The sequence below is a fragment of the Morone saxatilis genome, unplaced genomic scaffold (assembly GCF_004916995.1).
Source record: "Morone saxatilis isolate NCDOM2014 unplaced genomic scaffold, NCSU_SB_2.0 Contig21, whole genome shotgun sequence".
Classification (NCBI taxonomy): domain Eukaryota; kingdom Metazoa; phylum Chordata; class Actinopteri; family Moronidae; genus Morone; species Morone saxatilis.
In genome coordinates, this window is record NW_023339774.1 from 10,220,010 (window position 1) to 10,235,967 (window position 15,958).

The window sequence follows — 15,958 nt, forward strand, 5'->3', positions numbered from 1 at the left end:
GCTATGGGGTGAATGTGTGCGCTTACAAACTGCCTTGTGTCTGTGCCAAGTGTGTGTGTTTATGTATATAAAGAGAAAAAGAAATAGGAATGATACTCTTTCTTTCAAGTTTTTTGTTGTACTGAAAGAAGAACAGTACAGTTTTTGTTGTGTTTACAATAGTGATGTCAGTAATTTGGTTAGATCAGAATAGATAGAATATTGAATCATCCATCTTTGCTCACTTCTTAGTCTTGTTAGCCTTGCTTGCCATCAAGTGTAAATAAACTAAAGGTTATGAACTTTTTTTTTTTAATACAAAAATGTAAAATTATTATTTAAGTGAATTAGCAAGTAATTATTTGTTGTCATATGAATTTTGATTAAAAAAACATTAATTTAGTATTTTTGCAATATTATATAATTACTGTAACATATGGCAATAACAATTAGAGCATGTCACTAATAGATTCACGTTTTAGACTCCTTAATGTCTGAAACTATTTAAAAAAAAAATTAAATTGACTGAGATTGAGAAAATGTTTGATACTAAATGTGAAGTGGAATAAGGATTATACATGAGAGTTACTAACTGCTGACCCTTAGTGGTGATATTAGGTCAGTGCATGAGAAAGGGAAAAATATAAACAGGCCCTCACCTCTGTAGTTGGTGTTCTTCTCCATCAGTATACAGCTTTGATTATGGCCTCAACCTACTTAGAGAGCGGAGCTACCTGCCAATTGATTGTTTGAATATTCTATGTTAATTGAAAAGCCTGGATTTACTTATAACACATTTTCCAAAACATAATTATGTAGTTCTTTATGAAGTACACAGAAATAAAGAATTAATGGCTAAGGGTGGTGGAATTTTATATTTTTCTTAAAGTCAACACATTTCATGAAAAGACCAAAACCAGCAGTGTCTTCATCCATCTCTCAACACTGTCTTACTTCCCTATCCTGTCTGTGGACCACGCTCATTCAGTCACTAAGAACCAGAATCATAATCGGTAGGAAAGTGTTTAATTCAAAAATGTCCTATTTATAGGTTTTAAGGTTTTAATTAAATGTTGAGCAAATAGGAAGAAATTGTGTATTTGTTGTGGACTCACCTTTCAGGATTAATTCACATTTGGTGTTTTAGTGAGTATTTGGGCATCAGGGTAGTGTATGTGTGATTGAGTCTAAATAAACTACAGTGTGTGCGTTCACGGTAATGAAGGAACATGTCAGTGCAACGAGGTGTTTTTGGACAATAATGGAGCTTCTGTGGCACAGAGGAATAAGATCAGGCTTTGGATACACACACAGTAGTAGTTAGTGAGATACATGCATTGTTAGTTTTGGTCTTTTTATGGCATGTGTTATGCAAAATATAGGATATTACCAGCCTAATCCTTTAAAACAGTGAAATAAATAAATTGACACATTGACCATCATTTCTATTCCAAGAGCAATTATGCTTAGTTAGGTAATCTGGTTTTAGTCATGCAGTTTCGTTGTTGTTTGTTTTTGTGCTTTAGATTTTCTTCTTCTGGTGAAATTCTTGTGTAATAATTTTTTCAGGATTTGTGTTACTTAGTTAGCTTCTGAGTAGCTTAGCTGTGGTTTTACTGGCTTCAATTAAACCAAAACTTGTAGCTGTGTGCTAAAGTAAACGCAATTATTCCGTCAAAAGGAGCCAGCTCTTATAGCCAGAGCCATCATATATCTTAATGGTTATAGCTATTGGCTAGATTGTGGGTGTAAGTTAACATCAACTCATCAACTACCATGTCATTATTTTGATATACTAAGTCAATATTTTGAGAAAGTTTCTCATTATAATGACTTACAGAATCCTTTTTTCCCTCATTATATTGGCAGAAATGGGCTTCCATAGAAGTGGGGTTGTACCATAAATATGTGTAGTAAATATTTAGTTTTGTTTCATTGTTTTATTACATTTTTAAAGTTTCACAAAATGTAGAAATATTAGTAATATGGAAACCTGCAACTGTGTTTCCAAAGACATCCATGCAAGCCAAACACTTGTACCCTGCCTGGTCCACCTGGTTATTGCATTTCAAATTATATTATACCCCCTTGTGGTGGATTTTTGTAAGTACAACATCTGGGAGTACTTTTTCCAAATAACTATACCTACATACTTTTCTATCCACAGAAAGTTTGCTTTATTAAACACATAACCACATTGAGTCACTGACAAAAAAGTATAAAATCAATTTTTTTTATTAAAGTTTGAAAAGTTTGCTGTACATTTTTCATCTGAATACAAATTTATTGCTCAAAGTCACACACGCAGAAGCTTTTGGCAGAAAATCCATTGCACTTTGATAGTTTGCTTTACATTATGTTGTGTGACTCATCCATCAGCCACATCTGAAAAAAGACTTGACAAATAAATTAAGACATATGAAGGAAAAGCAACACTCATAATAACAGACAGAAAATGAATGAATGAATGCTTATGAAGACAGACGAATGTAATATAAGTTTAGTGTAAATTGATCATCGTGATTTAAATCAATGAGGGACATCAGATTTACAACATCATTTACTTGCATTGCAACCCTGTGCAGACGTGTCAACACATTCTTAGATTTAAGGATCTCAGTGATGCTACAAAAAGGCTGTGTTTTAATATGGCTTTTACTGACTTAAGACTGGATGAATGTTTGACACCAAGTGGACCAAAGTTACCCTCTTAGATGTACAAGTGGAATTCACAGCTCAACATGCTGCATTTATTTTATACAAATATTTGAGCACTCCCAAAATCAGCTGTTTATTTCTAAGGAGCGTGTCTAAAGTAGTCTGCTGACCTCTCAAGTAATTGTGCAGTATCATAGTGCCAAGCATATGTACTTTCAATTCAAACATTACTTTGACATGTGAAACATTTTTTAGGTTTGGATAATGTGAACTGCTTTTTAAGATACATAACAGTTAAGTCAGATATGTTAGAGTCTAAACATTTTGTGGTTTCATCTAAAGAATATCATTTAGTTTTCTAAATACATAGAACACAGTTTGATACTTCAGAAAACATAACATTAAAAGAGCCAGAGTATAAGCATTGACCTGGTGGCAGTAGAATTATACAAAATCTGAGCTTTCAATTTCTCAGGCTAAATGTAAAATACATCAAAACACAGCCATAGAGTAGAAGATTGTCTAACAGGGTTGGGCGATATGTTTTTCCAACTGGCCACCGCCAGTCAAACAACCGGTAATTGCCGATAAATTCGCACATGCATGTGTGCTGCGCCTGGTTGGAGCCTCTGTGATTTACCTTGTTAATGTATTCCCTGCCGTCAAACTAGTCGAAATAAACCCGCAGTTCATTGTGAAAATATTCTTTGGAGGCAGACCATTAATAAAATGACAAAAATTGCCCTAAAAATTGGCCCAAAAAAACCCAAAACAAAAGACAACTGGTGATGGACTGGAGATAGCGGATATATATCACCCAACCCTATTGTCTAATGAGTCAATGTTTTTTCAGTTAATCTATGGATGACTTAACATTTTAAAGAAGATTAAATCATTCAAATGCAAACATTCAATGTGTTAGTTTCACTAACAAAATATTTCCTGAATACAATCTGGTACCGCTGAAACAGTCTGATACTGTCCCTAGAAACCATGAGGTACATCAGCTTTAAAGCCAATGGAAACATTAATTAGGGTCAGTCTAGCTTTTTGTTTAATACAAATGTATCTCTTTACAGTCCCAATGGAAGACATTCACAAATGGAGAAGTGAACAGACAGTTGTACCGATAGAGAAATAATAGCAATAACAATATCAGACCTTTGTCCAGACTTGCCAGGAGTTTTGAACAGTGCAGCTACTGGAGCCTCGGTCAGCATTCAACTTGTGAATGTGAAACTTGTCATACCAAACAGTTTAAACTTAAACATAATGAAGAAAAAAAGGTCTGAATAAAGTAAAAAAATCATAAGTATGGATTGTTCTTAAGAATAATCTACTGTGCAAATACAAGCATTTGAATTGCTAAGACATCGGTACTAGTATTGAAAACACCCATTGTTTTAAATGTCTTTACAAACAGACTCAATTCACACGGTCCCTCATATTGTTTCCCCCCAAAAATAATATTGTGCCTTACACTTGCTTACATGCTTGGGAGTCCAGTTTAAATCACACTGAGCATGTCAGCAGTACGACACAGAGTGGACTGAAATAAAGTCTGAGAACACTTTCTCTTCCCGACGCCTGTCTCTCTGACCTCGTGGCCTTTTGACCTGCAGGTTCTCCACGGCTACGTCTTATTTGAGCTAAAGTTCATCCTTGTAGGCCGCTGACAGCATGTCTGGGGACGGCGCGGCCCCTTTCAGGGTTTTATGGGAACCCCTCCAATCAGTGCGTACAGAGTCATCATCCCACAGAGTGGATGTCTCTGTGTCACTCACCCACTGGGCGTCACCAGCGTAGTGACACGGTTGGACCAGAAGGGGGCGTGTACTGAAGGCTTGTAAGTTCCTGTTGGGGAAATGGGACTTGTAGTCCTCGCTGCAAAGAGGGAACAGTGATAGAGATTATGTAGATTTGATTTGATTTGAGACTTAAACACAAGATATAACCTCTTCTGTATGGAAAACTGTTAAAGAGTTAAAGGTTTTCCTACAATTCAGTGTGAATCATTAATACCAGTGACATTTTGTGATGTATTTGAAATACACTGATTTGACAAGAGATGGAGACAGAGGCTGATTTTCATAAACAGTTTGGTTACTCTTAGCATGAAGGGCAACAGCAGGACCAATGTGCGGTGCGCGGTCATTGTGCATTCTTAGCAGGCCAGTCAAGCATATCGAATTAGAATCACAGAGGTGAGAGAGAAAGAGAGAGAGAGAACAGAGAAAGTGGGTTGGCTGTAAGCCAGTTTTCCACACATGACGGAGCACACAGACACTGCGAGGCTTTCTGGTTTGCAGGCCCTTCAGCTCAAGGTGCATTTCATCTCCTACAGTCAGCACCATGTGTGTCTCAGTTACTCTGCTAGATTGTAAGTGTGGGATGATGAGAAAAGTCGTTAGGTTAGAGCTAATGTGAGGGATATTAGGGTTAGAAGTGGGGTCAGGGTTACATAATTGCAGCCAAACAATTGAAAAAAGTAAACAAGAGTCTAGAGCCATGTTTGTTCCAAATTTCATTGCAAGGTTTTCTGGGGCCCAACCGCTGGGGGGGGGGCAGCAATACTCATGATACATAGGAGCAAGAGAGAGAGCATATATCGGGACGGCTCATTCACTCAACCTTTTAAGGGGCCCAGCCATTTCTGTGGGCGGGCCTGGTCTCATATCTGTGTGAATACTGTGCTGTCTCTACTGTGTTTGTGGTCCTTGTCCAAGTCTCCATGGCTGAGAGGTCGTGTGGCCTAGGTTCTACCTATTTGGTGACACCTGAAGTTGTTCAGCGTCCTCCTGCACCCATATTATTCACATATATTTTATAATCTTCATGTGTCAGAAATACTGTCATCAATATTTGTATATAATGTGATTTTGTTGGTTTGTTCTGTACATGTAGCGTCTATGGCATGTCTCCCTCCTCTGTGGCTCGTCCTCAGGTTTCTTACATTTTACATTGGGGTGTTTTTTCTCACCCGAATTGAGGGTCTAAGGACAGGATGTTGTACAGATTGTAAAGCCCCCTGGAATTGTGATTTGGGGCTATATCATTTAAATTTGACTTAACTTGGCGAACTATCTAACAGCTGTCACTAAAAGACAAAAATGTGAACCTCACCAAAGTTCACTGGGATTCATCCTCTGGGCACTATGACTGTCTGTACAAAATTTCATCCAATAGTTGCTGAGGTATTTCAGTCTGGACCAAAGTGATGGAATGACCGTCAGACCAGCCAACATTCCCATCCGTCAACCCATACCAATAGCGTGACTAAAAACATTAAAGGAAATGCTAGTTTTATAACAGTTCAGCACAAGTCTGCCACAAACACATCTGAATCCCCTCTGGCAACCACACTGCACCTAAAAAAGTGACAATCCACATTGCCCAAAATCCAGACAATCAATCCCAGAAAGAGATGCTGCCATGAAACCTGTACATCATAAAAAGAAAAATATTCAGAAAGCTTAAAGACCTACTTTGAAATGTGGTGTTCTAATTCAGCTCGACAGAGACTGCATATTAAACTGACAAGAATAGAGATTATGGCCAAAAACGAGAAGTAAACCACAGACTTTACTATAGTTCTTTAATCTACTAACGCCACAAAAAAAACTAGGCTAAATACATAGCATGTATGCACGTTTGGGCAACTATAGGAAAGAATGTTTGGAGCAATTGTGAGGTCAGCTTTAGCTTTATAGATGTGGCAGCACAAGGAAGTTGTAGAGTGCTGAAAGAGTTTTGTCACAGAAGTCAAGGAATGTGAAAATGACTGATAGGAAACATATCATCAATCATATAATTTCACCAAAATATTCATCAAGATCAAAGATTAAAACAATAAAAGTATGAGTGTGAATGCGTGCAAGTGCAACGAGTGACTAGATTCAGTGTTGTCATACATACTTGGGATGTTTGTCATACATGATGGGGAGGAATTCATCGACAGGCAGCATCTTGGAAAGTGGCTCAGCGTTGAGCAGTTTCTGGGCTCCCTGCAGGGAGATGGCATAGGACAGAGTCCAGTACGAGTAGTCAGCCACCACCAAGTTGCGAACGTTCTCCACTGCCTCCTCCTTTCCAGGATTCACCTGCTTCCTGCCCAAGTATCTTTAGCCACAAAGAGAAATAAGAGAGGATGAAGGACACAAACTATAAGGAAGAAGAATTAGAAACAGTTTTAGGTTTTCACATACAAGACATCTGCCTTGGTATATTGGTACATAACAATAAATATGAGAAAAATAAAAATACAGATGAAATAAAGACAATAAAAGAGAAAATATATGCAAATCTAAAAAGGAAAGAAAAAGAAAGAAAAGAGGCAGTGTCCAAAAACATCTGGGTACTGTTCTAGTGTTGCTTTTCTTTGCAGCCATATGGGTTGGAAATCATTTTTAAAGCATTGGGGTTTTTTTGCAGCATTTGTTCTGCATGTGTCCAACCATTTTCAGAGAGATACGGCAACCACAATGCACACAAAAAAGAATGATAGAGACGGCTTTCATTGTGTGCCTGAAGTTTTGTCTACTCATTCCAGTATGATTTCAATTAGAAACATTTGTTTCTTTGTCCTGTGGAAACCTTCATCACAGAAACGCCTGTGCACATATGAATGATGTGCATTCCTGCACGGGAATTTTTCCTTCTGACTTCTGACCCCATTCGTCACCACACATACACACAACATACTTTTAACGATGCTGTCTTGCCTTAACCTGACCTTACCCATCCCTGCCTAACCCTCAACATTAGCCTAAATCCTTTTAAAACAAGAACCACGTGAATAAAATGTGTCCCTCTTACATGATGTCCCAGTCCAGCTCTACTTTCTCGATCTCCTCCATCAGTCTGAGGACTCGCCGTTTAAAGTTAGCCTGGAAGCGAACGTCGTCCTCAAATACCAGCGCCTTGTCCATCTGCATGTCCACCATCTGAGGAGGAGAAGGACAAACATGTGTTGATGGTTAAGGCATAAAGAGAAAAAAACAAAACATTCAAGATTTTGTTTTTGAAAACTAAACTGATGGGGAAAGAAAAGATGGGACAGTGACAAAGAGGGGTGAGACTTAAAAAGGGTCCAGTTCTAGACCAGTTCCAGATCTCCTCTTTTTTTAATAGCAAGGGAAACAATTTTGAGTTTTGGTTCTATAAATATCAGTATTTAAAATTAAGTTTATTTATTTATTTATACTTAAAACTGCTGCAGTGAATACAATAAAACATTTTTTAATTTTTTTAATTGATAAATTGTCTCTAAATTGTCTCCCATCACTAAACTCCCATCGCCTCAAACAGAGTACCTAAATACATTTTTAAAGGGATTTGGATGGTTTTGATAAACAGATTAAGATAAATAACAACTCCAACCCCAACTGTAGACCAGAACGCCATTGTTCTCTCATGTAAGAGTGCAGCCAGCAGCCGGTTAGCTTAGCACAAAAAGCAAAAAGCTAGCCTGGCTGGGTGAATTATCGTTCTTACATTTCAGTTTTTGTACATATTAAACAAACATGGTATAGGATGTTAATTAGTCATGCCAATAACGACTTTCATGTATATATAATGTATAATGTATAGTGTGAGTGTCTTCTCACCTCCTTCCAGATGTAGAAGTGGCTGAGGAAGCAGCCCACCTCTCCTTTGGTTAGGGTGCGTCCAGAGAACGGGTCATAATAGCCCGGCAGCAGGTCGACACCCAGGATCTTAATGTCACTACTGTTCAGTGCACTGCGCACACACACACACACACACACACACATATTATATACCATGAATTAAACAAAACCATGATGCATCTACATTTCTGAAGATATTTTTTTTCCTTCCACCAACCATTCTCCAATCTACAGTTTCTGTCAGTATCTGCTATTCTGGCATTCATTTTTTTATCTCTTTCTCATGGAAAAACAGAAACACTCAACAACATACTAAGCCAGTTGAGTGCTCTTTCCCTGTGAGTGTACTCACTTTCCATCCACAGCGTCCACCACCTTGACGTCAATCTCCAGCTCATTCAGAGAGAATAACATCCGCTCTCTACGGTCAGGACGACGTCGCAGATTAATCAGATATATCTGAGGAGACGAGGACAATGATTATTTAACACATCAAAACTGAAATCATTAACTCCAATCTTTGACTTCTGTAAACAAGTCTATAGTCTGCACTTTATTTTCTGTAAAAATGTAATTCTCACTTCTGAATGATGGAAACAGCCTGAAAGTTGATTTCTTTCATGCTTTCATTATTTAATAGTCCCTTGTGTGACTTTAAAAATTAAATGGAAAGCAGATGTGAAGACAAGTAAGGCACAACACCAGGATTCTGATTAATGCCATTCAAGAGTCAGGGTAAGTAAGTCAAAACAGATAGCCATAATCATTTTAGACCTCAAAGTTGAGATGTTAGGGTACAATGTTTTTTTCACAGATGCTGAGACTACCATGTTGGTCTAGAAATATCTAATATATGTATACATTATATTAATATATCAGAAATAACTCTGAAACAGAGCTACATCCCAACTGGAAAAACAATGGGGTGTATCTTACTTCATCAAAGCCCATGAGGTCTCTCTGCTTTGGGATCGCATGGACAAAGCGTGAGGGCTGCATTGGAGGACCATCAACTGTTTGACAAAGAGGGAACAAAATATAGAAGAGAGCTTTTAACATATATGTGAATAAAGCTGAACCAACACAACATAGTGAATGCTGTTTTTCGTATATTTTTCAGTCTGTGTTATCAGTTTGGTTTGTTTTTATTCTCTGTCAGTATTTGTCTTTATTAATATTAAAATAGAGAATACAGCCTGCTCTTACTCATGGACTCAAGATGGACATGGACAAAGTTGAGGCGATCATCTTCCAAGGAGTGGTGAGGTTTGGCTGGGACGTTCAGGTAGCCGTAGCGCTCCTTGTTACACAAATACATCTGTATCTCTAAATAGGATTTAAAAAATTAATCAATGAATGAATGAATGAATGAATGAATGAATGAATGAATGAGACATTTAAGTAAACCCTATTACTTGTCTTGTTCTCCCCATCTTTTAAGTGGTTGCGATTACAAAAAACATAATCACAAGCAAGTGCTGACGAACCTGCAGCTCGGCAAGAGAAGGCGAACACGATGATGTCGTCGTAGGGCCACGAGTAGTCCGCATGAGGAGGGAAGAAGGCCAGCTTCTTCATGCCTTCCTTCCTTAAATCCAGTAGCAAGGTGGAGTGGACCATGGGCACGGGGAAGCAGCCCAGTCTGTGACGGTGACGGGTGGGGAAATACTCTGCTGTTCGACGATAATATCCCTGAGAGAGATGGATTAGGATGTGTAGAGGGCACTCATAGAGAAATATCAGAAGAGCAACTGCGGTTACTTGTAACACAACCTTTAATCTCGGTTCTGTGAATTTTCTGCCCTATACATTAAAAAAACTAATATCTTCTTAGGGGGGTGTTTTTGCTAAAGAGGTTATTTTCTAGTCCATAATGTATGCAACTCAGTAATGATTGAGCACAGTTGTTCGCATGTATTTCCCTTTCAGTGGATGATTGATCACTATCAGGTTCACACTCACCTGTGGAGTGATTCCACACCAGTAGTTGGAGTACGCTCCCTGAGAGTCTAGCATGGGAGCAATGACTGACTTGTTCTCTGCTATCAGCAGATTGAGGGTATCTGGGTTGGTGAGGATATTATCTGTGTCAGCGTACTGAAACAGAGAGACAGAGGGGACAAAGGAAAGAGAGGAAAAAACAGGAGAGTGACTGTGGTGTTATGTCTCTGGAACAATCAGTGCCAAAATCTTTTCTAGGCTGGAGCAACTGCAGCAAATAGGGAACAAATCGCATCAGATAAATCAAGAGAAGGGGCCTGATATGAATCTTAAACTGCTGTCACAAGAATGATTCTTTTATTATTTACCAGGATGTAATCAGCCCAGCGTTTCCTGGCAAAGTTGAGCACTGCCTGCTTCAGCTTCATCACATACTCATATCTGCTGTTGGGCCAATGCTTAGGACCCAACTCTCCTGCATAGGACCTAAGATAGAGGGACACAACAGACATTACAGTTTATTGCCGTACTGATTTTACTGTACCTTTCCTAAATAAGTTAAGAGGTTTTAGCAACTCTTAAAGAAAATATGGGGTGAATTTATTCACCCAAATAAATGCTATGAATCGTTTATATATATTCTATACACAGCTTAAAATACAGCTAGACTGACAGCCTATAGAGTTCAGTGATAAGCAGATTAGTTCACTCCAACTGTATAACTGACATACACAAATAATTTCCACTAATGGCCTCTTCAGCTCAAACAGATGTACAGAGTTACGCGTATGGACAAGCAGAGGCGTGCTGCATCATTCCTGATTATGTTAAGTGAAAATGAGAGTTAACTGTAGGCAATACAGTGGCTCCACCATGACTAATAAATGAACTACAGTCTAAGAGACTATTAAGGTGTGTTAATAAACTTCACAAAAGACTGCACGGGCAAGAGCAGTGCTTAAAGTGCCGTTTTGGACCATTTGCACATTTATTTGGTTACCCCCAGTTGATAAATTCAACTCATTGCCAACAGAATCGCGCTTCAGGGAATCTGATTGTGATCCTGATGAAATAAAAGACAAAATGCAGACTTACTCCTGTCTCATCCTTCATATTAATGCACCCAATGAAGTGTCCTGGCTAGCTAAGTTTGCTTAGACCAACAGGATCAGGACAGGATGTGTGCCCGGATCACAACTGTAAATAAAGTTCAATAAATTAAATATAGTTGGACTTACGTGGGCTGGTCCATAGGTCTCCACTCAACATAATGGTAATATTTCTGCATGACAGTAAGCCACTCTTTCAGTATGGCTGTGGTGTTATCCGAGTTGTGATCTGTGGCCGCCCTGAGGAGCACAGAGAGAAAGCAGATTGTTAAAATACATGACCTGACCAAAGAACTGATATGTTTAAAAGTGAATCCCAACAAATATTTACAAATAATAACTAGTCTCATGTCTGTGATTGAGTTGCATTTTCTTACATCTTTAAGCACACTCAGTTGATTCAGTGGTGCAGCCTACAGTTCACAGCACACTGTTACTGCATATAGTCCTCTGAAATATGCTTTGGATCTCTTCTCTCACAGAACAATTTCTGAGAAAGCTTCATTTAAAAGAGAAGATGGTCACCACTTTGAAGAGCATCACTAACCCATTCATGTCCACATTAATGTGGAATTTCATAATTCCCTTTGCAGCACTTAAAGTATTAAGCACACATTTTTCAAAAAGGTCAAAAGTATGAGGCTACAGCACAAGATTTTTCTTAAGATACTTTTAGTTGTTAGTCACTAGGGGTTGCTTTTTATTTTACAGGAAACAGCTCTAGAATAATAGCTTAATTCCGATCTTTATAACTTTTTATATACACATTTTCTGGACTGTTACACTATAGATTCAAAAAGAAAACAGTTTTTTCTTGGTCCAGTATTTCCACTGTGGAGACCTAAGAGACATATAATGCACTCTGATACTGGATAAAATGAGTAACCCCTAGTGACTAAATACAGTGTGCTACAGAAATGGCTGTGTCTCAAACACTATAATGGAGTTTTATCACATTGGTACCATTGGATTCAGAACTTTAATTTCAATAATACATGTCATTGATCCAGTGTTAATATTATTGTACATGTTAAATGAATATTAGGGTTATTTTGGGAATTAAAAAAAAAAGGAAAGTCAACTTTGTCTACCAATTAAGGCTTGATAAATATGTGAAATCCAAACATTTTCTGCATGCCTTGAGAGTTTCCACTGCAACATTCGTGTTTCCACCTCTATCAAAAACAATAAACTCTGTGTCCTTAATATACTAAATATAGTCGTTAGTCATTCATGGATTAAATTGGACGAGGCACTAGTTAGTGGGATGTTTAAAGTAAAACGGGATATCACATTGGCACCGAGATAAAGTATTTTGATTTACTAGGTATTTAATTTGCTAAATTAGCTGAAAACACACTCTTATCTAGTTCTTTCATCCATGAACAATTTCTCAATGGATTTTTAGAAAATGTACTTTATCATGATATTGATATTGTGATATAAAGTGTTTTATACAGTGACATATCCTGCACACACACACGCACACACTACTGTGAACACCTACAGCACCTTTACCACCTTTGTGCAAAACACACATCACATTTTTAATGCTACACCATTACTCCCCATTGGTGGTGTTATATGATTATCGGGCTCTGTTTTGTGCTGCAACAGTTAATGTTCTCCTTCTTGGTTTCTTCAAATCAAACTTTGAATACAAGCAGAATAGCTTTTAGATGAGATCAGGGCAACTTTATGACACATAAAGTAACCTCACAGAGCCACATCCTGCTAAACCCCTTGGAGGACAGCTCAGTTTGTGGGTTTTAATCACAAGTGTTAGACACATTTTATAATAAAATCACAGCACAGGAAGAGTATCAGTTAGAAGTAACTCCACAGAAGAGAAAATGTCATGCAGTCCACAGTAGGAAATGAATGTGGCAGAGTGAAAGGCAGCCTGTGCTGTGAAAGGCGCAGAGGGGAACAGGGGAGGGGTAGGACGCTGCTGCTTTCACAAACTAATTTAAATGCCATTGACCTTTTGAACGGCTGCAATCGTCGGATAAAAAAAAAACAGAGCCGTCTACAAACAGCCTGGCAGTGCATGCAGCCCACAGTGTCCATGCAAGGAACAAAAAAACCCACCACACAGAGATGCGATCTTTGGGGTAGTTGAGTCTCTCCAGAGCTCCGAGGTAGTACGGCAGGGAATGAGCAGTGTTCCTGGCTATGATAGCGATAACCACCGTAGGAGGCTGCATTTTCGACTCCTCCGGGTACTTTTCCTCCGAAAAGTAGGAGTCAGCCTGGAAAACCAAGGCCAGTAAAAGTATAAAGTGAAGTAACATGGTGGAGGGATAAGGAAAATCCACGGTGCTAAGGCACAGCACGTAGCCGCTGGACGCGTCAGCAGTCCAAGAAAGAAAAAAAAAATCAGGGCTTTCCCAAATGTTTAACCCCCCCTCCTTATCGTACAAGCTGGCTTGTTTTTTCCAAGAACAAATCCAAACCCTGTCACGAGAGAGGGTTAAATTACAGCTTCCGCTTTAGGCCCGTGGCACAAGTAAAAGTCTGACAACGCCATCCAAAGATGAAGGCGTGATTTGGCCAGGTTGGAGTTCTTTGTAAGTCTCAGGAGACACGCATGGTGACATAGTGGGGAAGCTATGTTTCAGGAATATACAGCCAGAAAACCCCTCTAAACATCCGCTTATCACTGGTTCTGCAATAGATAAATCACCTGTTAATGGGTAAAATATAAGGAAATTCACTGATAGTAACTAGTGATAATACACTGTGTCAGCAATAGTAGTTCAGCTCTTTACTCCCTTTACGTGTAATTTATGGGTCAGACATTTAGACTCCAGTGTAAGGGTTTCCATTCATATTGAGGTTTATAAATACAATTTGGATGAGATATATTGGTGTAGTGTAAAATTAAAAAAAACATGAAGAATACAATGTACATCATGTAGGCTACATGTTCTGGTGTGTTTATTCTGGCAGCAGTTTCAGAGACTCACCAGCAGAGGGAGGTTTTGATCCAAGACCCATTACTCAAACTGAGTGTCTGTCTGAGGCCTTTGATCTCATGCTTTCTTCAGTTAACCAATTATAGTTTCTTAAGTACAGCACTCAAGTACAATGCTGGGGTTACTTTATGCACTTAGAGCCATAAATGGTACTTTTTATTTGGCAAGACAAGTATCTTTACATCATACCAGTCTACATACAAAACATATGATCAATTTAGAAAATATGATGCATTGTTCCATATTAAAGTACACAACAACTTATCTCCAATTCTGTAATAATATAACACGTTAAAAGGTGGCATTCTGCATAATGACTGCAGTTGATGTTTTAAATACTAGGGATGCACGGAAATTCTGTGCTGATACAGTATTTAAAATAACAATTTGACCGATAGCCGATGTTGATACTGACGTTTTTTTGTTGTTGTTCTTCATTCACCCTTTTGTGCCAGGTAACAAAGTCATCTGCTGAACAGCCGCTCGCTGTCTTCGTGCACTGAACTGTCTGCATGTTTGCGTGTCATTTGTGACAGTTCTTATATTTTTTCAATATCAATAATATAAATATGAATAACTAATACCACAACATTTAGTCATTGCAAAATTGATACAGATAAGTAGATAAATATCAGCCACTAATATCTGTGAATATTATCTTATTTGCCAGTAGGCCGATATGAAAAAGGCAATATATTGGTGCATCCCTATTAAATACATTATGCTGATAATACTTATGCACTAGTACATAAGTATTTTTACACTGTAGTATTGATACTTTCACTTAAGTAAAAGATCTGAGTGTTTATTTCACCGCTTGGTTTATCACATTACTGTATATAGACTGCTGTGTTGATGAGTTTTAAAAGAAACAGAGGTTTTTTTTTTTGCTGCTTACCTCACACAGTCTGTGTAGCGCACACGCTTTACTGTACTTTAGAAAGAAAAGACCATTTGGAAAAGGATCACCTCGACTGCCATCCACTCAGTTGTCACACACTTAAAAATATTTAAATAATAATGAAAAATAACACCTACATCAGAATTCTGTTTGTTGATTTCAGCTCAGCATTCAACACAATCTCCCCAGTGAAACATGAAACGTATTGGTAAACCTGACTACCGCACTCTGCTACTGGATATTGGACCTCACAAACTGACCCCAAACAGCTCGGATTGGTGCTCACACCTCTTCCACTCTAGTGCTCAACACTGGAGCCCCACAGGGCTGTGTGCTCAGCCCCCTTCTGTTCACACTGTACACCCATTATTGCATCCCCCAACATGGAGACAACTCTGTTGTGAAGTTTGCAGATGACACCACCATCATGAGCTAGATTTCAAACAATGATGAGACTTATCATATATGACATATCGGGGAGGAAATCAACAATGCTGCAGAGTGGACCGACCTACTGCTTAACTTCAGCAAAACCAAGAAGCTGACTGTTGATTTTAGGGGGAAAGGAGGCAAAGACACACACCCCTGTTTACATCAGTGGAGCTGAGGTGGAGCAGATGAACAGTTGCAGATTCCTGGGAATCAATATCACAGAGAACCTGTAGTGGTCATTTCACATCTCCACACTGGTTAAGAAAGCGCAGACACGACTGTATTTCTTAAGGAAACTTACAGAAGCTTCCGCTACTGTACCACCAGACTTAA

General features: G+C 38.5%; 1 protein-coding gene across 1 annotated transcript; it reads right to left on the minus strand.

The window, feature by feature from the left end:
* Positions 1–2,216: 2,216 nt before the first annotated feature.
* Positions 2,217–13,841, minus strand: cercam (cerebral endothelial cell adhesion molecule). The gene is made up of 12 exons (XM_035668214.1): positions 13,406–13,841; positions 11,444–11,554; positions 10,574–10,691; positions 10,227–10,361; positions 9,752–9,956; positions 9,471–9,590; positions 9,201–9,277; positions 8,617–8,723; positions 8,244–8,376; positions 7,453–7,580; positions 6,553–6,756; positions 2,217–4,521 (listed from the first exon to the last, which is right to left on the minus strand). Exons 1-12 carry the CDS (start codon positions 13,606–13,608, stop codon positions 4,287–4,289), a joined length of 1,776 nt encoding a protein of 591 aa, XP_035524107.1. The 5' UTR covers positions 13,609–13,841; the 3' UTR covers positions 2,217–4,286.
* Between the last annotated feature and the right edge of the window lie 2,117 nt (positions 13,842–15,958).